General features: G+C 50.4%; 2 protein-coding genes across 3 annotated transcripts in view; one reads left to right on the top strand and one right to left on the bottom strand.

Annotated features, from left to right (window-relative positions):
* Nucleotides 1-1,494: 1,494 nt before the first annotated feature.
* On the top strand, nt 1,495-17,114 carry CHST1 (carbohydrate sulfotransferase 1). Its single transcript, XM_006274063.4, has 2 exons — nt 1,495-2,268; nt 15,121-17,114. The coding sequence occupies exon 2, from the start codon at nt 15,165-15,167 to the stop codon at nt 16,422-16,424; it is 1,260 nt and encodes a 419-aa protein (XP_006274125.1). The 5' UTR covers nt 1,495-2,268; nt 15,121-15,164; the 3' UTR covers nt 16,425-17,114.
* A 2,752-nt stretch (nt 17,115-19,866) lies between these two features.
* Nucleotides 19,867-24,882, bottom strand: part of LOC102576723 (transmembrane protein 263) — a 313,136-nt gene continuing 308,120 nt past the window's right edge. For both annotated transcript variants that reach the window (XM_006274064.4, XM_019476766.2), the window contains exon 3: nt 19,867-24,774. In XM_006274064.4, the coding sequence (XP_006274126.2) occupies nt 24,488-24,774 (287 nt within the window). In that variant the 3' untranslated portion in view covers nt 19,867-24,487. The remainder of the gene's footprint in view (nt 24,775-24,882) is intronic.

Raw genomic sequence — 24,882 nt, 5'->3', positions numbered from 1 at the left:
TTAGCAGCTGCTGCTATGCAAAGAGGAGTGATGTTAAAATGTAGCAATCACACCATGCCTAAGGAAATAAACAATAAAATCCCACAAAGTGGGCAATGGGAATCCAGGCACTGCAGGAGTGAGGACACAGTCCTCTTCCAAAATGTTCTGACATTAAATTACACAGAGTAGTATTGGTGTGGGATTTCAAAACTGGAAACCAAAGATACGAGAATTTCTGAGTGCAGAGGTAAGACCCAGCTATTCCTGAAATTGGAGCCTAGATCCTCAAATATCAAAGATTAAGGTGAAAGCTCTGATATTCCCAAATTCTGCTCTGTAGGACTTGAATTAAGAGTCTGGGAGTCTTGACTTCCTCATTGTAGTCCTAGAGCATCTCAGAGTGCAGTTGGGGTGCCAACATTTTCAGGAGGCTGATTTGGGGTAGGAGAGGGGTGGGTGCAGGGAGATATAATTCCTGCGGATGGACTTGGCCTCTTCTGTTTCTCATACTCGGGTTACCATGTTGCTAACCTTCCTGAGCTTCCTGTTAACCTTCCCATACCATGAACCGTTTGTTACATTTTGGGACATTTTGACCTGAAGATTTGGAAATCCCTGAGCTGGAAAAACAGCTCCTGGCAAATCTCAGCTTGCTTACAAGTTGAGTATTTTGACAATTACCATTAAAGGCACTTCTTTGGATTCTTATGTAACGACCTGGATGACTCTACTAAATGTATACTAAATAAGGCGGGATACATAAACTAGGGATGCCCACAAGTGGTGTTTCATTGGAAGCCGCTGTTTCACAGGAGGCCTGGTCTGACAATGTACGCTTAGGCACGAAGGAAAAAAAAAAAGCAGCTCCGCATTTGAATACATGACAAAAAGGAAAACACTCAGCCTGGCTGGAAGAAAACCAATCATCTATTTTAGGAAGTTTTGTTGGGACACTTTGAAATGAACCATCAGCTACTTGATGCAGGGAGTTGGACTCGATGACCTCCTGAGGTCCCTTCCAACCCTAACTTTCTATGATTCAACTGTAAAAACTATCATAAGGTTTATAGTAGCTTTCAGAAGTTCCCTACCTTTGCCTGCATTCCCTTCCCAGACTCTCACTCTAGTTCCCCAGGCTGTCATGATGGCATCCTCCCGGCTGCTATTTTATTTAAAAATATTTACACTTTAAGTTGGAGGGTAAGGAGCAGCTATGAACACAGGAGTCACCCAACTGGCCCTGAAGGCCAACCCATGGAAATCCTCATGTTCCTCATCAACAGAAGGTAAAACCACCCTCTTGCCACCCACACACCCTTAAACTAGACTGCACCAGGTAGGCAGAAACGCAGCAGGAGGGAGGTCAGTGGAGTGGAGGAATAATTTCACCCCGGGGGCCAGGAGCTGGGACTGGAATTTGTCCAGCAGTCAGTTCAGCCTGGCGTTTCTCTCCTGAGCCTGCAAGAGAGGTCTGTTTGCATCCTGAAGTCGCTGCCCAGACTGGCTTGGCTCACAACCTCTGCTAGCAGCAGGGCAAAGCCGATTCCCCTTCCCCACACCCACCCTCTGAGGAGGGGCTTTCATGATTTTAATTCCCTGCTGCGGGGGGGGGGGAAGCAAATGAAAGAGCTGTATAAAGGGAGCCCTTCAGCGCTGTTGGGGCCCTTTAAGATGAAGGCAAGACTGTCATCTGGAAGCGGAAAAGTTGTGCGCGGCTCGGGCAGAGCGCAGCGGACAATGCCCAGGTCCAAGGCGGCTGAATCTCCCCCGGGGCCGGAAGGCTCCGGCTCCGGCTCCGGCTCCGGCTCCAGCCCCCACTGAGGCGCGGGAGGAGGCGGCTTCACCTTCAGCTGGCCCCTAACCCTAGCGCGGGGGGAGCCAGGCGGCTGGGGCTGGGCCAGGGGAGCCGAGCCGCCTGCTTCGGCGGGTGCCGCGGCAGCTCCAGCCGCGCTGCGGGGAAGGAAGGAAGGAAGGAAGGAGGGGAGCGAAGAGCGCGCGGCTGCCCGGGGAGCGCTCGCCGGCGGCGGCGGAGCCGGGCCGCTGTGCCCGGGCGGCGGCAGGCAGAGCCCCGGCGCGGAGCCCTCGGCCGCCGGGCTGCGCGGCGCGGAGCGGAGCGGAGCGGGGCCCCCGAGCGCGGGTGCTGCAGCAGGGACCCCGGGCCGGGCCGGGCCGGGCCGGGCCGGGCGGAGGATGCTGCCGCCGAGCGCCGGGACAGACGGAGCCTGCGGCTGGAGCGCGGAGCCGGCGGCCGCCCGCGCCCCCTGACACGCGGGGGGATCCCGCCAGGTACCGGAGCGGGGCCGGGCGCTGGGGGGACGTGCCCCGCTTCCCACGGGGGCGCTGGGCACCCACTGGGGCAGCGCGGGGCTCCAGGGCTTGGCTGCCCCTGGGGGATCGTGCCCGCCTGGCAGCCCGTCCCCCCACGGGGCCGTGCCCCTGCAGCAGGCTGGGCTGTGGCCGGGCAGGGCCGAGGGGAAAGCGCCCCTGCCTCCCCTGCCAGCTCTTCTGCCCCCACGGCCTGCCCTTGGGCCCCCTCCCCAGCCACAACTTTCCAGCCCCTTCGGCGCCAAGGCTGGACCGTTCCCGGTGCCCAGCCCTCCAGGCACAGGGCAGCCACTCTCGGGCTTCGGCCTCAGGAGCCGCCCGGGAGTGGCACGGCCTTGGCACGTCCACCCGCAGTCCTGACGGCGGGGAGGCCGTGGCACACGGGCTTTGCGTCCCCCTTGTCCAAGCCGTGCGCTAGGCACAAGAACGGGCAAAAACTTGCTTTGTTTCGCGAGCGTCGCCTGGAACCACCGAAGTGTTCCCCACACGCTGGCGGGAGCCCGCAAGGAGCCCTCTGGGTCTGGTCCACTTGTGGAGTTGGGCTGGGCGTTGATCGGCATCATTCTGGGCTGAGAGACCTGAGGTAGCTGGGTGCCAGTGGGCACCTTGGTAGAGGGGTGGAGAGGAGCTCTTGCCAGCATCCACCTGAATGTAAACGGAAGCACATTTCAGCATGGAGAGTCCCCCCCAGGAACGCTGCGCGCTTCAAGGTTTGGGAGGTTGAAGTAGCCAACTACACGGTGCACTGCCAAGAGGGGTTTGGTTGAGGAAGGTGACAGTGAGCTTTCAGAGGGACAAGAGCCTCCTAGCCCGTTATTTTTAGGGGAGCTGGTTGCTGAGGGGATGTGAAGCGGTATGAGGGGCTGAAGGACAGTTTGGAGGAAGATGGAGGCTGGGAGAAACTGTACCAGGCATAGCCAGGTTGCTCCGTACTTGAAGGCAGCTGCTGCTGCACAGAGGAAGAGGGGTAAACAGGCCCAGGTTGATGGGTGGGACAGTAAAACATTTGGGCTGGTTTGGGCTGGGGTTAGTTACCAGTGATTCATTAGCTCAGAAAGCTGGTGCCAAGCTCCCAAAATGAAATGTGGCTTTAAAAGCTCATGATGGGAAACCACCCAGTGCCCTAGAAGGATGAGCAAGCAGAGGAGCGCATAGTCCTGCTGGCTGGTTTGACAGCACCTTTCACTGCAAAGGCTCCTACCACCCCACTGAAATGGAGCCATCTCTAGGGGAGAAGGGGCAGGGAGGTGGGTGGGGGATATGCTACATAGAAGTAGGAGCGTTCGGGGCAAGGACACAGCTGCAGAGCCTCTGATTTGTACCTGGGGCACTTTCCTGCAGGACAGGCTGGAGCTTCATTTTTCAGATCCCACCTGAAGGGCCCAAACCAAGGGAACGGTATGGTGCTTGCTTTACTCTTTCAGGAAAGTAAAGAGTATGCTCATACTGCTGGGACTTGAACCCATGATTGTTTAGTCATGTAGGGATATGGCTGCTCCAGAAGAGGGAATGATATTGCAGGGCGAAGTAGGAACCTGTCCTGGCCCTATTTCAGTCTTGACAGGCTTTTCTGTGTTGCTAGGTGTGATAACTGGTGCAGATCCTACATGTTTTGGGAGTTCCCTGCAGTGCCCAGAGGTGGGTGTCTGCTGTCGATAAGGAATAGGAAGACACAGCACCTTCCTATTATTTTAATGTTGTTTTTCCTTAGTTTTTGCCCCCTCCCTTCCTTCTGTAGAGCAGCATGAAGCACAGCCTGCAGAGGGAGATACTAACAGCCCTGTCCTAAGTAGGCTGCATCATGCCCTAATAGCCCAGTGGATTTACACAGGCTCATACATGACTAAGCCACTGTGGCTGAGTCTAACGCTCATTGTTAAATCCTGTCAAGGGACCCAATCTCCCTTTCCTGAATGGCCTCAGCATTTGGTTTTAAGAAACAAAGTCTTGTTTCAGTCAGAGGGGGGCCAAAAAGCAGCAGAGCCAGAACCAACTGGTCCCCAGTGGGGTTTGTCGTGCAATCCTACAACTTAATTTCTGTCTGGGCTGGGAACTCCTAAAGCAGCAGTGCTGATAAGCAAGAGTCTGGCTGGGCAGTTAGCTACAGCATCCTGCAAGGAGCCACTGTTCAGCTTATTGTGCTGCATTTTCCCCTCTCTGCAAAGAGAGGGATAGTAATAATAAAGCCCAATTTTGGCTAGCACTTGGGGCTCTGTGGATGGAAGGTGTGGTGGCAAAGAAAGCATTAATGAAGGATTATTCTTTGGAAGGCAAGAGGCAGGGCAGCGGGGATAAGATTTGGTAAGAGTTTGAAACTTCTGCATCATGGTTGGTGTGTGTGGGTGTTTCACCTGTGCCTAGGTGCAGATGAGGTCTGGGGGGTGGGGGAAGCTGGATTTTTTTGGGTGTGTGTGTGACCCCGATAAACACGCTGCAGCAATGACTCCCCAGTGCTGCAGTAAAGCTGTTGTCAGGGGAGGGAGTTTGACGTACAACTCCCAAAGTGGGTTGGATATGGCTGAGCATCCCTCGGTGCATGCCTGTGCATATGTGGGTGTCAGCCCCTCGGTCCGTCTGCTGATCCATTTTTCATGCTCAGGTTCCCGGACTCTGAATCTCCCCGAGCATTTCATATTCACCAGCAGGTTTAGAGCTGGTCCCAAAGTCCTGAGTCACTGTATGGTTTCCATGGAAACAGGCTTGTTCACTGTAATCAGTTTTAGGGGCAGAGGGTATGTCTAGTTAGGGGAGTGCACAGAGGCAGACAGGAGCCAGCCCCCAGCCAGCCCCACTGCAGGGGGAGAGGCTCAGGGCTTCCCCAGACAGGTCTGAGGGGCTTCTGCTTTGCTCCTTCCCTACGCTGCAGCAGCAGCAGGAGGCAGCAGCTTCTGTGAGGTTGCTGCCTTTTCCTTCAGGTCTTGGCTAGGTTGTGCCTGATGTGATCCGGCACCTCTGTTGCCTCTGGCTTTGTCCTAACCACGTAACCTCCTGTCCCTGGCTCCCCACCCCTTGCCCTGTCAGTTAGTTTCTCACTTCCGTCATAGGTCTATTGTCACCAGTATCCCAGGGACCACAATAAAGCACTGGAGAATTTCCTGTGGTGCAAGTCTGGAGCTGCTGAGGGAGTCTGGCCCATCCATATCTGGCTGTCTGTGCCAAGAGCCTGAACTTTATTGAGAGGAGAAGGAGAGCGGGGACAGAGGCAGACCAAGGAAGAGGAAGCAAAGAGGAAGCTTAATCATTAAAAGGAGCCTCTGTAATTCCTACCCAGCAGTAGTAACAGCAGCTGCACTTGCCACCCTGAAGGGATACAGAACACTATATAGCTTGGAGAGAGAGAAAGTACTTCACATGTGTCAGATGCAGCCACTTCTGGGGAGGAGCAAAGCAGCTGCACAACACAACAGCGTAGGGTAGGGAACAAGAATCTCACAGTCAAAACTAAGGTGTGTGGGTTGGGGTGGGGGGGTGGGGAGCGAGCTAGAGTAGCAGAAAGATGTCACCGGCACTGGTAATTGAGCAGGACATTGCAAGGATGGAGGGGGAGGAAGAGGGAGATGGTCTAGAACAGTGGGGGCCAACTTTATCAGCAGGTGTGCCACAACTTAGCCACACACCTCCCCGAGTGCCACTAGGATCCCCTTCCCCTAGCTAATCTGTTAATCTGCTTTCTGCCCTGTATGCTTCTATACTGCCTGATCCCTCCCTGATCTGCTGCATGCCACAGGTTGGCCACCCCGGTCTAAAACAGTGGTGCTCCAAGGATGGTTGGCGGAGCTGAGTCAGTCACTCAGAACCGTGGGGCTTCCCTTGGATCTGGCAATTTGGCATCAAGGAGTGGCAGAAGCATTCATTGCTACGGTTCTGGGAGCACCACAGCAATTATGCTGCCACCACTCCCTTGTGGCTGAATTTTTAGGCCCATGGGGCACTCCATGGGCTGGATGACTTGGCTTTACATGCTGGATTGGACTGGTGCCTGGGATCAGTCTACAGCTGACCCAGCATGTGGGACTGGACCCAGCAAATGGCCCCATCCCCGGCACATGGGGTTTGCTCTGGGCTGGATCTGGTGCATGGGGTCAGCCTGTGCCCCAGAACCGGCCTGCACACCTGGCCCCATGTTCCAGATCTGGCCTGTGGACTGTCTGTATCACACTCATCTAGCCCCTACATCAGAAAGGCTGAGCACCACTGTTTTAGAGTTCAGTGACTACAAGAGATTTGATGACACTGCCTGGGGCATGCTGGGCTGTTGAGCCCAGCCCCGGTTCAGAGGGGAGGATATCCACTGCTGGCTCACTGATCCTGACCACTGCAGCATCCTGTGTTTCCCACTGATTAAGTCCAACTTGCTTCACTCCTTGGACCAGCCATGATCCCAGCAGAGAGCTCTGTGCTCCTGTTACAGAGGTCTTAAAGCAGGTCAGTCCCATCAAACCTGTTAGGAGAAGCCCAGTAGTGAGGCTCCCCAGCACAGAGACTCCCTTGGAGGCCTTTGCTTTGCTGTGTCCAGCCGCACTTGCTTCTCTGTTTGAGGGTGACTCACCAATACTGCCAAGGTTAATTCATGGTTCTCAGCCCTCTGATGCTCCTGGGCTGCCTTGCCTGCCCTGTCAGTAGGAGCAGCTCTGCTGGCTGTGGGAGATGAGGCTACGCATTTGTGCACCCATGCCTGCCTTCCGCTAGGATGTCTTCGCTGCCCTGACTCACTGTCTTATGCATAGATGGGGAAGGGCTGGTGGATCTGCCTTCCCTCTGGGCAACTGCTTCTGAGGTTGGCAGTGCTCATATCCCAGTGCCAGGTGGCTCCTGCAATGGTTGGAGCCATTTCATTGGCTGGTACACTGTGTTCTGGGGGTAGCATGGACCCAATGTGATCATGGGCAGCTTAAGCCTGGTGACAGCTGTGAAATGGAGGTCAAGGAAGTGCTCAGGATCACCCTGACAGTAGTGATGGAGATCAGAGGATTAGGACCATGCAGCAAGGAGAACAAGGGAGGGGAGGGTTCAGGACCTCCTGCTGGGGAAGGGAGATGCAAGGCCACTCATTCCCTGCCTGGCATATTGAGTCAAGGCAGTCTTCAGGCTTGCTGCATGCCCAGAGCTTCTAGATGCATGGAGACTAATTTATAGTAAGCCAAGTGGGGGAGAGATGTGGGGTAGGGCAGGCCCAGCTAGTGAGGGCAATACTCTGTAATCCCCTCTCCAGTTATCTGCTGCCACAGGGTGGACCTTGATATCTGCCTAACCTGTGGAAACCCTCCTCCAGTATCAGCCAGTTCCGAAGCAAGCCCATTCCTTCCATTGGAAAGAGACTGGTGTTGAGACAGAGTGAGTAGAGCAGGGGCTCAGCAGCATGTCACTTCAGAGGAGTCAGGTGGGGTGGGAGGTAGGGGTATGGGCCCCTGAAAATCCAGGAAAGCTGCATATTTCATGGCTGGAGAGCTCACAGTGGGCAGATGTGGTTATAGCCTGGACTCCCAGGCCTGGGCAAGGGTTTGCCCTTGGCAATGGCTTTGACCACTAGACATTTGTCACCAGTGTTATTGCTAATGTGTATCACTGTGCCACCTTACTCTGCCCAGAGCAGGCCCAGAGGATACAGGGTGTTGGTACTGGCAGCTGCTTTCCATAGCCTATATTAGAGCTGTCACTGGGTGCATACACATGTTCATTAATGCACCATAATTACTGCACATTCATTTTAGTACCTGAACCTTAATGTGCTGTAATTGGTGATACTGTGCATTAGCTGTAGTGCACATTTTTTTGGTTATGCTAATGTGCAGTAGACTAATTCTACCGAGCATTAGCATGGCAAGCAAAACCTGTGCTAATGTGCTAATGCACAGTAGAATTAGTCTACTGTGCTTGAAGTGTCCCACTGTGGGTAGAGCTGATCTGGTGGTAGCAACTGTAAGACAACCTAGTGTAGAGAGTGGACCAAAAAGCCTAGTGCAGGGACATGTGTGGGGCCAGGTATCCAACAGAGCTCCAGGCTGGGTTTTCTAGTTCTCTCAACCCTCAGCTGAGGCATGACTTTCCAAGGAGCTCAGCCTCTGTTCAGGCAATAAACATAGAACAGATCTGAAGAGGTTGGCTTCCACCAGTTCCCATCGCAACGTGATTAGGCAGGTTTTCAATGAGGGCAGGGTTTTGTAGGCTGACCTCTTTTGGATTTTGGTGCCCAAATAAGAGCCAAACAATTTGAAAATCTAGCTCCAGGTGTAAGGGCTTAAGTCCTCCTGAAATTCTGGCCATAATGCATGCATATGCATGTATTCATTTGAGCAAAGTGTGTCTCAGTGGCATGTGTGTACACCTCCTCCCTGTTAGAGAAGTTGGTTACATCAGCCTGGCTGTAACCACTCTGTCTGGGCTAAAGGCAGCAATGAAAAGCCTGAGAGGAAATGACACCCACTCTTGTCAGCAACTCCTCTAATGCAGACAGCTTAAATAGCCATGTTGTGGGGCCGGGAGAGATCTCAATCTGAGGCTGACCAAGCTGTTTGAAGGGGGTAAGAGTCCTTAGCTGCGCCTGGTCAATGCCCGCCTTTCCTCAGTCGCTGCCTACTATCCTACCTCTGTTCCTGGAGCAGCTGCAGTACAGACTTGCTTGGCTGCCTCCAGAGGTTATTGGCCTTCCTGCCACTTGCTCTGGTTAAGCAAGAAATGTAGAGTCAGGTGGTGGATCCCTTTACCAGGAGAGCTGGGAAGCCCATGAAAGTCCTTAGATGATGACTGCTAGATGAGGAGTCCCTGCTGAAGGGACCCCCAGTATCAGTTAGAGCCCAGGCCTTACAGCTGCACAGCTGGTGACAGCTACACTGAACTGACCATGGCTGACTTTCCTCTGCCTCCATGGTTGAGCAGAAACTGCACTGAACTCAGTGCTGGCAGAGAGTTGCCTCCCACTAGTTTGGCCTGTTAGGAGAAGCTGTGGCACAAGCACTGATTCTGGGAGGCAGGAGGGCACTGGCATAGGGAAAGAGGAGAAAGTGCTTCATGTTGCCTGTCCTTCAAACCAGGCATCTGGGTGTCAGGACATCTCTCCCGGCAGCTCCTTTCAGCCTTTACTAGGCAGAGGTGAAGGGGGTGACAGCTTCCAGGACAGGGGTATGGAGCAGGTAGGAGAGAGGCAGACCCAAGACTGAGGCTTTCAGTCTCACTTGTGTATAAATACTTGAAACAGGGAGGGGTTGGGGAGGTTGTGGGTCAGGAGTGAGGGGGAGTCAGCGGGGCTATGTCAAGAACCCAAAAATGGAGCAGCAGTGTGTGCTGCCAGGCATTACAGACTCCTTGGCAGAAACTAGGACCAGGAATCTTACCTAATCCCTGGCCTCATTCTGTCTGGCTGTAGCCAGCACTGTAAGTCCCTTGCTTTCCATGAGCCACACCTGTCCCAGTCCAGCGCTAGGAGCAAGAGAAGAAAGTTCTGAGCCTTTCATAAGGCTGCAGAGTGGCTGGCAGCCACGAGAGGGCAGGAGAGCAAGTTCTCTGCTTGGAAATTACATCTAGAAAACTGCAGCTCCGTACAGCTGTTTGACACAGAAGCCATTTGCGTGGGATGGTGGAGAGGGAGTGCGTGCACAAAGACACTTGCAGGCAGGGTCGAACATGAAGTGGGATTGTCCCTCTGCAGCTCCCAGTTGTGAACATGGAGCCTCAGGGATCAGAACTGAGCAATGGGAGAATATGCGTGGGAAGGGGGACAACCAGTAGGCTTTGATAAGATGCCTTGTAGGAAGCAAGAAAAAGACATAGGGGGGATCCTAGAAAAAGGGAGAAAGAAAAAGAAGTGTGAGAGAAGCTGTGGGGCATCTAGAATAGATAATAGATGTGCTGGTGCCAGGTCCTGAAGAGCAATTTCCGTCCCTTTTGCTGAAATGGCAAGGCTGGCGTATAGAAAGTGGGCCAGTGTGTATGGCCATACTCTGTATCCCCTTGTCCCCTAGGTGCCCAGCATGTTGCTGGCAGGCAACAGCCAAGGAGAAAAATAAAACCCTTTACTCAGATAAAGCTTTGGTATACATTTATTGCTAACAAAAGGTGCCAGTTCTGACCCGATCCTCTTGCTTAGTTTCAGGCTGGGTTCAGCCTGGATGAGGGGAGACCCTATCTATCAGTGGGTCTCAGCCATGTCACGGAGGGGATCACTTCAGAGTGAGGGAAAGGAGCTCATGTCCCAGGTTCCACTCAGTCTTTGACTTCTCTACTCACATTGCCACAGATGGGGCAACTGCAGAACTAGGGTTTGGGATGTGGACACATGCCCACTGCAGGCTGAACTGTAACCTACCAGCTGTTCTCTCCCAGGGGCTACTGAAGAGCCACTGGAGGGAAAAAGCATTGGGTCAGTCTGAGGTGGGTTTAGCCTGGCTGTGAAAGACCCCAAGTCATGCAACACCCAGGAAAACTGCCTGGGACTCGTATGTCCTCCTGGGATCAGCAGTAATGGTTAAATAAAAACACTGGAGGTTTCAAACTGGCCTCCAGGCCTAGGAAAATAGCCCTTCCTGGTCCCTGTGTCACTAACTAGGTGACACTAAGCCTTTCCTGAGAGCCAAGCATAGCACAGTGACGAGCGTGCCACACACTGCCAACCACAGGAACCTCTCCAGGGGAAAAGCACCAGGAACTTTGTGTGTCTCCAGGCCTGTCAGGAATTTTAATATGCTAAAGCCACAGAGGCTTTGTGGTTGAACAGGCCCTGCATACTAAAGCTGCCCTGATCAGTCCAGCTCCCTGAGAAGGCTCTGTTGAGCCGAGATGGTTACAGCTCCGGAAACCGCCTCCTACGCCCTTCCCTTTGCTGCTCCTCTCACTCATGCTGGAGAAGCAAATTGTCTTGGGTCTTAGTGACCGGTGTGCAGAAGGGAGGTGGTTATGAAATGGGCCTCCGTGCTCTGCATGGGAGAGCACTGGATTAATTCAGGGAGTTCTCAGAGTTGTTAGTAGGCATCATAGTGCAAGCATGTGGGACAGAAGAAAGAGAGGAAGTGGCTGAGGGAAAGCTCCCCAGGAACACAGGAATGTGGTGGAGTGATAGGAAGATATCTGGCTACGTTAAATTGGAGTTGCCTGAAGTTTGTTGTCGTCACTCTTACTAGACCTGAGTTCCCGTGGCCTTTCACTGATGGTTATGCAAACACATGGATAGATCAGTAGTGACATACACATGTATGCACACACACGTACATGTCTACAGGCTTGTCTGCTTACGGTTCTCCTCCAGAAGCCATCATTGCAATGTTATACTGCTGACCTACCTGCACACATGCAAGGGCAGCAAGGTAGTATACAAAGCTTACATGCACAGCTGTGGCTGAAAGCTTGCAGAGACACATGTGAGCATGAAGAGACGCATACACTCCTGGAGATCTGGGACAAATGCAGAGAGGTCCAGGTCTTTGCTTGTGCCTAAGTGTATGCATAAGACTGGGAGAAAAAGAAATCTTGCAGGAAACGATGCTGAGAAAAGGATCGAGATGGAGACTTTCTAAGCTTCACAGCTAATCCCAGGTGGGGGGAAATGGTTAGGTTACTGTACCCAGGGGTGGGGGCAGGCAAAATTCCCCCCCCATAGGGAAGATGGAGAAACTGACTGCATGACAGGTAGGACAGGGCATGCATGCACTTGGCAGCCATGGACACAAAGACCCATGTCCAAATGCTTATGCATGGTTGCACCTCAACATACATGGCCACCTATAGAGGCCTTAATCTATGGAAAAAAACTGGCCCAAAGGCTGTGCTGTGGTGCCTCTCACACACAGTAGTCTTGTGCTTTGCCCTCTCCCATCTGCGCACTCAGAGACCAGATGCCCCCCCCCCAGGCATGTGAGCCCAGTTCACAGACACTCACAAGAAGGATCAGTTGCATCGCAGCTGTCTCCACTTTACCTGCTCTACCAGCAAACAAATGAGCACAGTATCCTGCAGGCAGCAAAAAAGCAACCTGCTGCTTGGACCCTTCATGACAGGCTGCTCACAGGAGACGGTGGCATATAGGAGAACTGTTGCAGCTGCTGGACGGGGTGCCCCCCACACCAATCACAGACCAACATGGGAATTGAGTGCCCAGAGTTGTGTTTTTCATGGGACCTGGAGTGAAAGGTGCTGAGCCCAGACATGTCAGTGTGGAGTAGTCTTGCACAGGGTCAGCCCACAGGCAGGGAAGAAAAGGGCCTATACTACACAGCTCATTAAAATATTGAATTATTCAATAGCTGTGTTAATTGCTTTTAAATTCCCTCCAGCATTAAGAGGCATCATCACTTGGGACAGTGCAAAGCACCCAGACACCACACCCTCTTGGGAAGAGGATTTTGCTGCTTTAGACTTTTTATGTCTCCCCCTTCGCTTAACCCCCTGCTTCTTTCTGGGATGGCCCTTGTGCCATCCTCTCCCTCCCTGGCACTTTGTGTCTGCACTGCCTTTGGTACCTGATTCCAGGGCATCGCCTCCAGTCCTCACTGACCAGGTTTTCTAGGCTTTCCTCTGCAAATTTAAAGTTTATCTCTGGATGCATCACACCTCTTGCTGTCCAGCCTGCCTCTGACATAAGCTTCCCCAGAAGACACATATTCAGGACAGCCTAGAGGAAAAGGCTGCTGTAGTATGGAGGAAGTCCACCTAGAAAGCTCCTGCCATGACAGCGTAGGGATGCCCCCATTTTTGAATGGCTGCTCAGAATTTCAGAGCTACGGTGAGGTTGGTTCTCATTCTGTCTCCCAATATTTTGGGGTTAAGAACACTTGTCTTCTCCAAAGACTGAAAGCCCCCTGCTCCCTCCCTTCATTCAAATGTTGCTGCATTCCCTGTGACCTAATCCATACAGGGCTGTACTCCTATTGGGATCTACTTCCAGGAAGAGACCCAAGTCCATGCTTGCAGGCAGTGAAGGAGTGACAGGTCTTTCTAAGAGCTGCTGTTATGAACATTCATTTTTAATTCAGTTCAGTTCAGCACTGGAGTGCTGAGGGTGTTGGAACAAATTGCTGCTTGTCTCTGATCCTAGCTCCCAAAGCTTAGCTTTTGGGAAGCAGTGGTGGGGAGACAGCAGTGTGGGAATGTCCCTGGTCTCCAGGATGCACAGGCTGTCAGTGTTGTTGTTTGCTGTATTTAGGGCACTGGCCTTAGGAGTCGGAAAATAAACATCCCTTCCCCTGTCTCCCACCCACATGCCTTCCTGGTGAATATCCCTTTTTATCAGGTCTGTACTGGAGCCCACAGCTATGTGGACGTCACCTAGTTTAGTACCTAGATTAGCCCGGATCCTGATTTCTAATCATTTCTATGAGCTGCTGTCTCTGGGATGAGGCTGCCATTGGTAATGGTTGGTAAAGCTCAGCTGTGGGACCTCTGCCACCTAATAGCAAAGTGCCTCATGTTCAGTCTATGATGCTGTCCCCCTAAAAAGAGGAAGCTCCAGATGTGTGTGACTGCTCATATGTACCTCACAGTTTCAGGCATATCCAGGTGGTTGAAGTCCTTGGAAACCGGGCTGCATGTTGTGACTCAAGTTTCCTAACCCAGCTTGGGCTGTGGTGCTACAAGGGGGGCTATTGCAACTCTGAGACAGGGAAAGGAGGGAGCTGCAATCTCTCTTACTCTAAGCAGGCACTCACTGGCCTGACTGGTCATCTCACTGCACTGCCAGCTGGCAGGGCTCTCTGTGTCTCCAGGCTTTACTTGGCAGGCTCTCTCAACCCATTCTTGCCACTTTTGCTGGGGACTGGGTGTTCAAGTGAAAGGGAATGATTGATGGGGTAACAAGTGACTCACAGACCTGGCAAAGCTCACAGTCAACGCTTATCAGACTCCATGAGTTTGTGCAGCTGCTGTGAACTTTCCTGAACTGTCTCTGTACAGAGGTGTATACACAGTGTGGGTCAGGGGCACTTGGATCCACCGTCTTCCCTGGTCTCTGTTGAGTGCAAGGCATGGAGTGAGGTGCGAGTCATACATTTTTTCCATTACTTTCCTCCAGGAAGGATCCAGCTTCCTGGGTTGGTGTGGGGTTGGGAGGCGTGCAGTATGGGACCGTATCGCTGACCCATGCAGCTATGATGAATATTGACTTTACTCAACCACTCACTGTCTTATCTGAACTGTCATTTCACAATCCGGCATCCATTCAGTACAAGGGTTTTTAGTGATATCTTTTATTGAACCAACTGTACAGTTAGGAGAGATGTTAGACAAGCTTTTGGTACAAAGTGCCCTTCCTCAGGTCTGGGAAAGAAACAGAAATGGCCTATGGTGCATGTCAGATAAAACATTGGCTTCTGTGTAACTCCATTTTTCAAAGAAAATAAATACAAAACTTCTCATGTAAAAGAAATCTTCTCACAGAAGAATTACACCATTTCTGACCTCATAGTCCTTATACTCAAAAGGAAAACTACAAAACACCTTCAGACAGTGGGCCCAGGGACAAAACTCATAACACCATAGACTAAACATAGATGTCCTCTCTAAGCTCTCTGTACTCCATAGGTACCTTTCCATAGGTAGGCTCCTTTCCCTTCTGAATGGTCTTGTTCTTTTATATAATTAGGTCATCTATTCAACTAAACTTCTCTTGCTTTGCCGTTACTACTGATAACTTCTCTTCACTTCTAATTTTCAGCCCTCCTGATCTAAGTTTCTTTTACGTATGGAATTAAACACAAGCCATTGTTTTATCCCTTGCTTCTTGCATAGACCATCCTGACTATAAAACCAATTACATTCAGGACAAGGAATACTAGGGTCATCATGGGCAAAGTTTACTTCTCTACTGCTAACCTCTTTTCTGTGTTGCAGCTACTAAGACAACCTGAGAAGAAGCTCCATGAAGGTGACCAGCCATGCAATGTTCCTGGAAGGCTGTCCTCCTACTAGCTTTGGCATCCATTGCTATCCAGTACACAGCTATCCGAACTTTCACTGCCAAATCCTTCCACAGCTGTCCTATCCCCAACCCAGTGAACTGCAGCCTGAGCCAGGAGACTGATTCAGCCGACAGGCTATGTGACGAGAACCCCACCTTCACTTACAACCTCTCCAGGAAGACGCACGTCCTTATCCTGGCCACCACCAGGAGTGGCTCTTCTTTTGTTGGACAGCTGTTTAACCAGCACTTTGATGTCTTCTATTTATTTGAGCCCCTGTACCATGTCCAGTACACCCTGATCCCAAAGCTGACACAGAGCAAGAGCACCACTGACAGGCGGGTCATGCTGGGTGCCAGCAGAGACCTGCTGAGGAGCCTTTATGACTGTGACCTCTACTTCCTGGAGAACTACATCAAACCCCAACCAGTGAACCACACGACAGACCGGCTCTTCCGCAGAGGGGCCAGCAAGGCCCTGTGCTCTCCTCCGGTTTGCGAATCTCTGGGGCCCATCGACCTCCACCTGGAGGAAGGGGACTGTGTAAAAAAATGTGGCACCTTGAACCTGACATTGGCCACAGAGTCTTGCAAAGAGCACGGGCATGTGGCCATCAAAACAGTGCGTGTGCCAGAGGTCAGTGACCTCAGGGCCTTGGTGGAGGACCCTAGACTAAACCTGAAGGTCATACAGTTGGTGAGAGATCCCAGGGGTATCTTGGCTTCCAGGAGTGAGACCTTCCGGGACACCTACAGGCTGTGGAGGATCTGGGATGGCACTGGCAGGAAGCCATACAACCTGGATGTGACTCAGCTCACCACAGTCTGCGAAGACTTCCTGAACTCTGTTTCCACGGGGCTAAACAGGCCCCCTTGGCTCAAAGGAAAGTACATGCTAGTGAGATATGAAGACCTGGCCCGAAACCCTATGAAAAAGACTGAGGAGATTTATGACTTCCTGGGCATCCCCATGGACAGCAACGTTGAGAGATGGATACAGAACAACACGCGAGGAGACAAGTCCTCGGCCAAACACAAGTATGGGACCGTCCGAAATTCAGCAGCAACAGCGGAGAAATGGCGGTTCCGCCTCTCCTATGAGATTGTGGAGTTTACGCAGAACGCCTGCCAGCAGGTGCTAGCGCAGCTCGGTTACAAAATGGCGGGGTCTGAGGAAGAGCTGAAAAACCTTTCCATCAGCCTCGTGGAAGACAGGGACTTCCTGCCCTTCTCGTAACACAGCCATTGGGGGCTTGTGCTCTATTTTTAATATCTAACTGTTGCCTTATTTTATTTTAATTTGTTCCCCACCCAAACCCCCTTTTTCTCTCCAAAATTTGCACTAAATCTTGAATGGGAATCTCAATGGAGTTACAGTGAAGAAGCTGTCACCTCTCACCAATGTGCTTTGGACGCAAAGGAATTGGGTCTCAGAGCAAGAGCTAAAACTGTGGATGGGTAATAATGTTTACAAAACACACACACACACACACACACACTGTATAAAAACATCCTTCAAGCTTTCCAAACCGAAGGGTACCTGGGGTACTGTACTTTTGCACTGTTTACTTTTACAATGTAAGAGATAAATCTATATATATATATATATATATATATATATATATATATAATTTATGAATGGTGTTGTCACTTCAAGAATAATTCCCTTTGCCTCCTGATTATAAGCAGGTTATACTTTTAGCTGAATGTGGAATAACCTCGTTTTTGATCTTGTTTCGATATGTCTGTTTGTTTAAGTCATGTTATCGGGCTGGGCAGTCAGTCGATCGTTGATCCATGGTTGTTTGGTAACACCTGTGATATTTCTTTGAGCCAAAAGAAGTTGATTGGGCGGTTTGGCAAAAAGAAACAAAATTAATGCTTTATTTCTGTGTTTTCTGTAAATAAAAGAGTGCAATAAAACTGACTTGGAGGTGAACTTTGACTGGAGGAGCTCCTCAGAGGCAACAGATGGACAGAAACACGATTAAGATTTAATGGCACCGATAGAGAAGGGTTGACCCACAATAGCTCTGGTAGTGTGTCCCCTCTGGAATGTAGGGCTGGGCTGGAGGAATGATGGCAGGAGACACATAAAGAAGTGCTAGGCCACGCAGGCTGAGGGAGGCCTGGTCTAGTCCTGGAGAGTCATTCAGAGCTGGGGGAAGGAATGGAACTTCAGAATTCATTGCTGGCTGCAAAGCATGTGAAAATGCAGCTAGTTCAGTTACAACAGCAACAATCCCATGTTGTCTACTGGCCTGGAGGCTCTTGGCTTGAGCACTAACAAGAGGCCCACTAGGAAAGGCCAGCAGCCTGGCTACCGCACTGTGGGAAGGGGCTAGCCCAAGTATCAATCCAATCAGCAGGACAGCTGGCCAAGGCACTGGAGATACTCTTTTTAGACTCTTGGTTCTGACTCCCTCACTGCTGGCCAGCAGGTGTTAGTGAGTCTAGGTAAAAATACTAGCATTAATAATTTGTCTAACAGTAAGTTGGGGAGTCCCAGCTGGGATCAATGCTTCACTGTGCTTGGCATTTCACTAATGCAGAACAAGAGACACCCCCTGTCCTGGACAACCTGTAGTTGAAATAAGACAGATAAAGGGTGTTTGAGGAAACAGGGACACAGAGTGCTGAAGTGATTCACCCAGCAGGTCAAGAGAAGAACAAAGATCCTGAAACCAGTTTTCCTGGGTTAGCGCTGTCTGTTAGGGCTCCCTCGCTCTGCTTCCTCTCCAGGGAGCAGGCAGGGACCCACCTGAAGAAGAGCTCCAGTGGAAGATGGACTCCAGGGAACAGGGGTTCTCTTGGCATAAGGGGGAGGTGTGTCTTAGGGGATATGCCTTCCATTTGGTTAATGACTGATTTCAATAGGAAGTGGATTTGAGCTTGGGAGCTGTAATGACTGTGCACAAAACCAGCTGAAGACCTAGTAGAAACTGCCTGCTTGCTACACTTACAAAAGCCAAAAGGAGGAGGACAGGGGTTAAAGAGAAGGGAGGTGGGTGGGAGGCTGCATGATTCTCAGTTAAACTGTCCTTTAAAGACCTTTGGAAGTGCAGGAGCATCTGCCACAAGTCTGAGCTCATCTTGCTCATGGCATTTTGCAAACTGGCCTCACTTGAAAAATAGAAACCTATTTTAACTGGAAGTGGCCATAAAAGGTCAGCAGAAAGATGAGTCTAGTGGTCGCTCCTTGGCGTTTGCAGAGACAGGAGAAGCACCTTATAAATCATCTGTGCTAGCTGCAGTGAGTGGCTCAGTGAGGCAGAATGGAAACACCTGCAGCAATCACTACCATAGCTCTGCTGGCAGCCCAGAGATTGCAACTGCTCTCAGACCCCAGCACCGGATGCTGATGCCCTGGGATGTACCACCTTCAGAGGTTGAACCTCCCTGAAAAAGATGAGGGAACCTCATGTTTCACCAAGCCCATAAGACGCATGTTGGTCACCCCAACCCTAGCAGATGACATGCTGAGCACCCACAGAGACAAGGCAGCACACCCAGTGTTGGACCACAGAGGTGTTCTGGGCCAAGTGCATCACTAATAAACACGTTATTCTCCAAAGCAGCAGTTGGCAGGAAAATGGCAGCCTGCCTTTAGAAGATGCTATTTGAAAGTAAATAAATGGCTTGATTGGCCCATTACTACTTACTGAAGTAAATGGATTCTTTTGTTGATGCTTTCAGATTGAGCATTTCACTCTGAACATTACCTGGTAATGGCCTCGTTAGCAACTGCTTTTATTGTCTGGACTGATGTGTTTTATGCAGGGCAGAGAAATGATAAATGGGGGAAGCCACAGCTAGCCAAGGAGCTTGGGCCCCTGCTGGAGCCAGCCTGTTATTCTCCCTTCATTCTCCACCTAAAGCTCATTTTAAATTTTCCTGAAGCTTTAGTCTGCCCCTTGCTTATCACAACTTTGCTAGTTCAGCCATATCTTAATGCTGTCAGTTCCCCTACCACGGCTATGTTTGCATCCTGCTCTAGTGTCACTTGAAATCATCCCAATTTCATTTCCTTTATGGAGCTGGGACTGCATCCTAGTGTGAAACATGGTGGCAGGTGCAAGATGGGGCACTGAGCCAGAGGGACCCAGTGATGCACCAGTCCCAGCACTGAGCAGACCAGTAACTTCAGCAAATTCACTGCCCATTTGTGGTGGATTCAGTGCCTCTTCATCACAAACTCAAACCTGAGCACAAGCACAATAGGCTGAATTACTACAGTGCTGTTCAGGCTGCGCTCCCTATGGCTCAACAGACAATTACCGAATGGGTCCATTGCCTGGCTCCCAACAGTTGGAGGGCTGCTCTCAAGTAGACAGGGGAGCACGACCCTATGGCTATGAGAAAACCATGGTGAGGGCAGTGCCCAGGTTGGCATGGGCCACAATGGAACTTGCTAACTTTCACATGGATAGAGGAGACCAAAAGGAGAGAAGGGCAGTTGGCTTGTTTGCTTTTTGTTAGGAGCACAGTGACACATTCGGCAACTTGAAAACCATGTCTTAGTATAAGCAAGGACAGAGATGCAGCCCTGACTGGAATGGGCTTGGTGAGGCCTGGAGGTGACATCTGATTTTCCATTGAATTATTCTGCATCCTTTTAACAGTATTTTGTTCTATCCCCCTTCTCCTTACTCCCCAGAGACAAGGACTGACACAACAGAGAGTTTTATCCTCAAATTTTACTGTACTTAAAATACAGAGATGCAGAATATTGCCAGAAACACAATGCAAACAAAAAACTCCAAACCTGGAAACAAACTGCTTACATTGAAATGATAAAGAACAGAAGTATCCTCCTAAGCTTACTGCACCATCTCTAATGCCACTAGGAGCCCTGGGCTGGGGGCTTGAAGAGTTGTTTAGAGTGGGTGGATTGCCTTGGAGCTGCTGTATTTAGAGGGCAGAGAGCTTCTCAGCCAAATACATGGAGAAGAAAGGTGGGCACCCCATCCTCCCCTCATTTCCACATTTGCATACATCCCGTGTTTTATAAGAACTGCTTTGGGATGACAGAGACACATATGTGACCCATGACATGAGGAGCATTTTAGAGAGAGAATACAGAGAAAATATACTCAGAGATATTTTTTTATAGCAAACTAACTGAAATGGATCACAACTGAGGAAACACTCCCGGGGCTTTGTCCTCTTTCCCTCACCAGAGAAACAGTCAGAGCAGAGGATATGGGGTCATACTCTCATTTCCCTGCTTTCAGAGCCACCCAGATGACTTCCTAATGAGAATTTCACCTGGGGAGGAAGGGAAAATGAAATAAGAAAAAGAACAAGATGGAGACGATATTAAGGCAGGAAGAGTGGATGAGGAAGGATGAGGAATTGCTAGGGGTTCATCCCCCCCATTTTGCAATGCTGCCCTCTTCACCAGCTGAACACCTTGCACAGAGCAGAGAAGTCATCACTTCTAGGTTACAGTATCTACATGAAAAAAATGGACCGTCAAGAAGCTCCCTTACATCAGCCTGACCATCGCCCTTTGACTGGAAATGCTAACTAGCTCTTTGCTTTAGTCTGACAGGGGTTTTGCATGGAGGGGCAGACAGGGGACAGCTCATTGCTGATTTAGAGGCTAATACCAGCGTGATATAATCAGTGCAAAAACAGTGTGTGATGGCCAGCATTGGCTCATCTAGGCAATGTTACAAGTTGTCATGAAAAATGGATGTTCAGTGCAAGGGAGGTGCCTTCTGAACCCCACTAAGAAGAGCCTTAGCTGTGCCCCAGCTTAGGACGTTCCCCAGTATCTTCCTGCCCAGTTGCATTAGCTCCATTATCCCTTTGTCCTCCATGCTTCCTACTCCACCATTCCTTACTAGCAGGTGCCAACTACAGCAGTACTGTCTTGTTCAATTGACTGGGATCAGTACTTTAAAGGGGCCCTAGACATTTCCCAGATGGTGCTTCCATTCTTCAAGTTTATGTACAGCCTGGTAATGGTGAAGAGGCTTGGGGGACTTGATCCAAGCCATGTTTACAGCGAGCTCACCCACTATTCTTGCTTGCATACTCCCCACTTGCTGCTACAGGCCCCAAGCTCTATATAAGCTGGGCTGTCAGAACAGAAATCTTGACCATTTCTTCACCCCTATTCTCTCCTTCTGAAGCTATCACACAAGGGCCATTCCTGAGCTGATCAAGAGTTTTCTTCCATTTAGTCTTCATCTGACGAAAAAGTAACATACGGATGGTGAAGACAGGAAAGAAGAACTCAGGGAAAGGTCTTGAAAGGAGCCCCTAATGTTACAAGGGGCCCCTAGTGTCAGTGTAGTGGTACTAAGAACAGAATGGGCTCAAGAAATGCTTTCATTTTGTTCACCCCCTTGTGCTCTACTATTCCACGTGTGGTTCTGGGAAATGGGGTCTTGAGAAGGAGCTGGTAGTACAAAGTCCTTCCATTGCCAAGGAGAACTGACAGCAAGGGGCTGGCGGGTGTGAGAGTTCAGATAAAATTTCCTGATTTGCTCTCCATCAGTCCCTTTGTGGAAACTGGAGAAGGGAAGTCTCTATGTTATCTGTCTCCTCCTGACCTAGGGTTTGGGAGGCACCAGATGGCCATTCATCTACTTTGCCCAGCAAATGTATCAAACAGGAGAGAGATGCTGACAGCTTAGCTAATGATGGACATTTATTAGCTGCAGGGTCAGGGCAGGATTTAGAAGAACAAGGAAAAAATCAAGATGCACCCAGGGAAGGGTGATGAATGAGGGTGCACAGACTGCTTGGTAGATGGGAAGAGCTGAGTAAAACTTCCCAGGGCCTTGCTGATTGCTGAAGAATATTCCAGCAGGGTACAGATGCACAGATTGAAGTCTGATCTCTCTGAAGTTGCTGTCTTCAGAGACAAACCTAACATGTCTGTGTCAGTCAGGCCGGCAGAAAAAAGCACCAGCAAAGCAGTTTCCTCTTTAAAAACAAAGCAGCAGGTCAAGCCATTTTCATTCTACAAAGAGCTACATACTGCAACGATCAGCAAATTCTTTGCCACTGCAAATAGCAAGGTCCATTTCCCAGCAAGGGTGACGGAGAGAGACCACGAAACTCAGCTTGGCTAGTGAAGGAACCTGGTCAACTCAAATCAGGCCAAAAAGTGGTTTTCAGAAACAGTCAAAATTGAAAAAGGTTCATGAGTCCAAGAAAAAACAAAATCAGTGAAAAGGTTTCTTGCCCCTGTATTTAAATATTCCCTGACATCAGAGACCCAAACCCACTGACATCACAACTGCAGAAAACCATGAAGTGGAACAGACTAGGAACAGAAAGAGAGAACAAACAAACTAGGCTGGCTTCATTCTTCAAAATAAAGGGCAAAACTGGAACAAACAGCACAGATGGGAGAAAAGGAGATATTTTTTATACATTCTTTTGGTTTTAATAAACGAAATGGTTAGGCAACTTGGGAAAAACTGTCTTCCACAACATGATTTTTATTTTGACAGTGTCCCTATATAAAAACCTATATGCTAGAAGTGCCAAAGGTGAATATATAAACTCCTCTGCTGCAGTGGTACAGTTGCATTTACCTGGCTGAGAACATGCCTGTGGACTGGCAGATTACAGACACGCACACTAACATACAGGCATATTTATAAAATACAGCACAAACACTGCTTCATTTTTCTATACACCCAACCTCTAACAATCTAGGTTAACAACCTGACAGAAGCCAGGAAAGGCAAAATTAATGTTGGAACCTGGGGTCTTCTTCATCCCATTAATTCTAGGGCTTCCAGGGGACATGTGTGTGCGTGTGCATGCACATAAGAGATCGTGCGACTCCTGGAGCACTTTGTGGTGGGTTCAGGATGGAGAGGCAACTCCAGGCTTAATATGAGTTTCTGGGCTTTTTCTGAGCTAAAGAGCTCAGGGTGATTTTTCTTCAATGCAACATGCTTATTCACCTGGGGCAGGCTGGATCTCCACAAGCAGTGGGTTACAGGAGGTGCTCGCAACAGGATCACCCATTTGAGTGCACTCGCATAGGGAAATCACTTTCTAAAGCAAATTGGTGGGCTCACAATGGTGCCAGTGCAGTGTAGGGAGCTGCCCTTGAGCTGCTAAGCCCTGGCAAAAGTGACGTCCTAGACTACGGCTCACTGCAGTACTCAGACAAGATGGAGGAACATGCTTCACCACAGTGTAGAACAATGTCTGAGCAGTGGTAGCATGAGTCAGGCTTAGAGTCAAAGTGACCCTGCTGCATTTACCTGGCTGAGAACATGCACACAGGGGGAAACTCCAATGGGGCTGAACTTACTTGCATGGGGGCTAAGCTTGTCTTCCCAGTGAGAAGAACATTACTACCTCCTTATGATGGAAGCAGCACTCCATAGCCTGGCAGTGCTGCCTCTTGGAGTTACAGGGGCCCAGTATCTCTGTAATAACACTGCATTGGTGCCAGTCATTTCCCACCATGAACTAAGGTGACCTACGTTCTCCCTTCTTCCACTCTCAAATAGCAAACAGATTTGCTCCTCCATCACAGCCACCCTTGAACAAGGAAATCTGCCCCAAGGTTTTATGGTATGAAGCATACAACGTGCTTGTGTGGCATCACCAGGACTTCTGGTTGGGGCTCAGGGTTCCATCTTTAAAGGACACATTTAGCCTGAGTGCATGGCTGGGAGAGCCAACCTGAGGACTGTGGCCTATTAACAAAGGATCTCAGTCGTCCTCTTGATTTTGCCAGCAGGGGAGGAGGGAGCCTTTCCCTATTTAGGGTATATCACCTTCATATTCTTGGGATTTTCTTCATGACAGATTTCCTCCTCCCCTGCCTGAAGGCAGATCCCTAAGAATTTCTCAGAGCCAAGGAACTGGACTATTACAGAGACTGCTTCCCCAACTGAGGCTGAATCCAACTAAAATAAAATGAAAGGACCATCAGGAACATGTGTGCTGTCAATGCTAGGACACAGTTTTTCCCACCCACCCACTGTCTCCAGAGAGATGGAGCCCAGTGCTTACTCCAACCCTTTTAGTACTCAGGAGAGCAAGAAGGGGAGAAGGAAATTTCAAGGTAGAGACAACTGCATCTTTAAAGCCCTCGGAATAGAGATGGTTCCCAGTAGGTGATGGGAGTGAAAGGCATTTGCAGTGTCTCTGTGAACTTTGAGCCAGGCAGGTGGTGCTGAGCAGGCTGCAGCTGGAGTCTGCACTGGTACTTATCCCCTCCCTGAGGTGGCCATTTCCAATCTGAAGAGGTGCTGTGGGTGGGGGGGAAGCATATGGACAAGTTGATTTTTCAGAAGGAAGCTGCAATCGTGGCTAGTCAGCCTTGTCCTTCTTCTTTGCAGTGAAAGGGACTTTGCTGGCAACTGCACTGCCCACGGCTCCCATGCCACTGGTCACTACTGAGACGCTGCCCTTTACCAGTCCAACACCAGCAGCAGGGACACTGCTCACAGCTGTTTTGGTGAGTTCCAGGCTCTTGCTGCCAACCCAGGCAACTCCTCCTAATGTGGCACCCACAGCTCCCCGGGTAATGCTGAACAGGCCTCCTGTCACTCTCCAGATCACTCCAGCCTGTTGCTGAGGATGGTCCTTGCTGGAGTCTGCAGGGAGAAGGGAGGAGAGAGAGAGACAATAGGGAAGAAATTAGAAGCATTAACTCTTTGCCATCCGGCACAGTGGGAAGAGACAGGCACACCCCACTAAGCTTC

This window comes from Alligator mississippiensis, chromosome 2, assembly GCF_030867095.1.
Source record: "Alligator mississippiensis isolate rAllMis1 chromosome 2, rAllMis1, whole genome shotgun sequence".
NCBI lineage: Eukaryota > Metazoa > Chordata > Crocodylia > Alligatoridae > Alligator > Alligator mississippiensis.
This window is presented reverse-complemented; position numbering and strand designations above follow the sequence as displayed.

Coding starts and splice junctions, on each gene's coding strand:
- CHST1 (XM_006274063.4), top strand. CDS start 15,165: ATGCAATGTTCCTGGAAGGCTGTCCTCCTACTAGCTTTGGCATCCATT.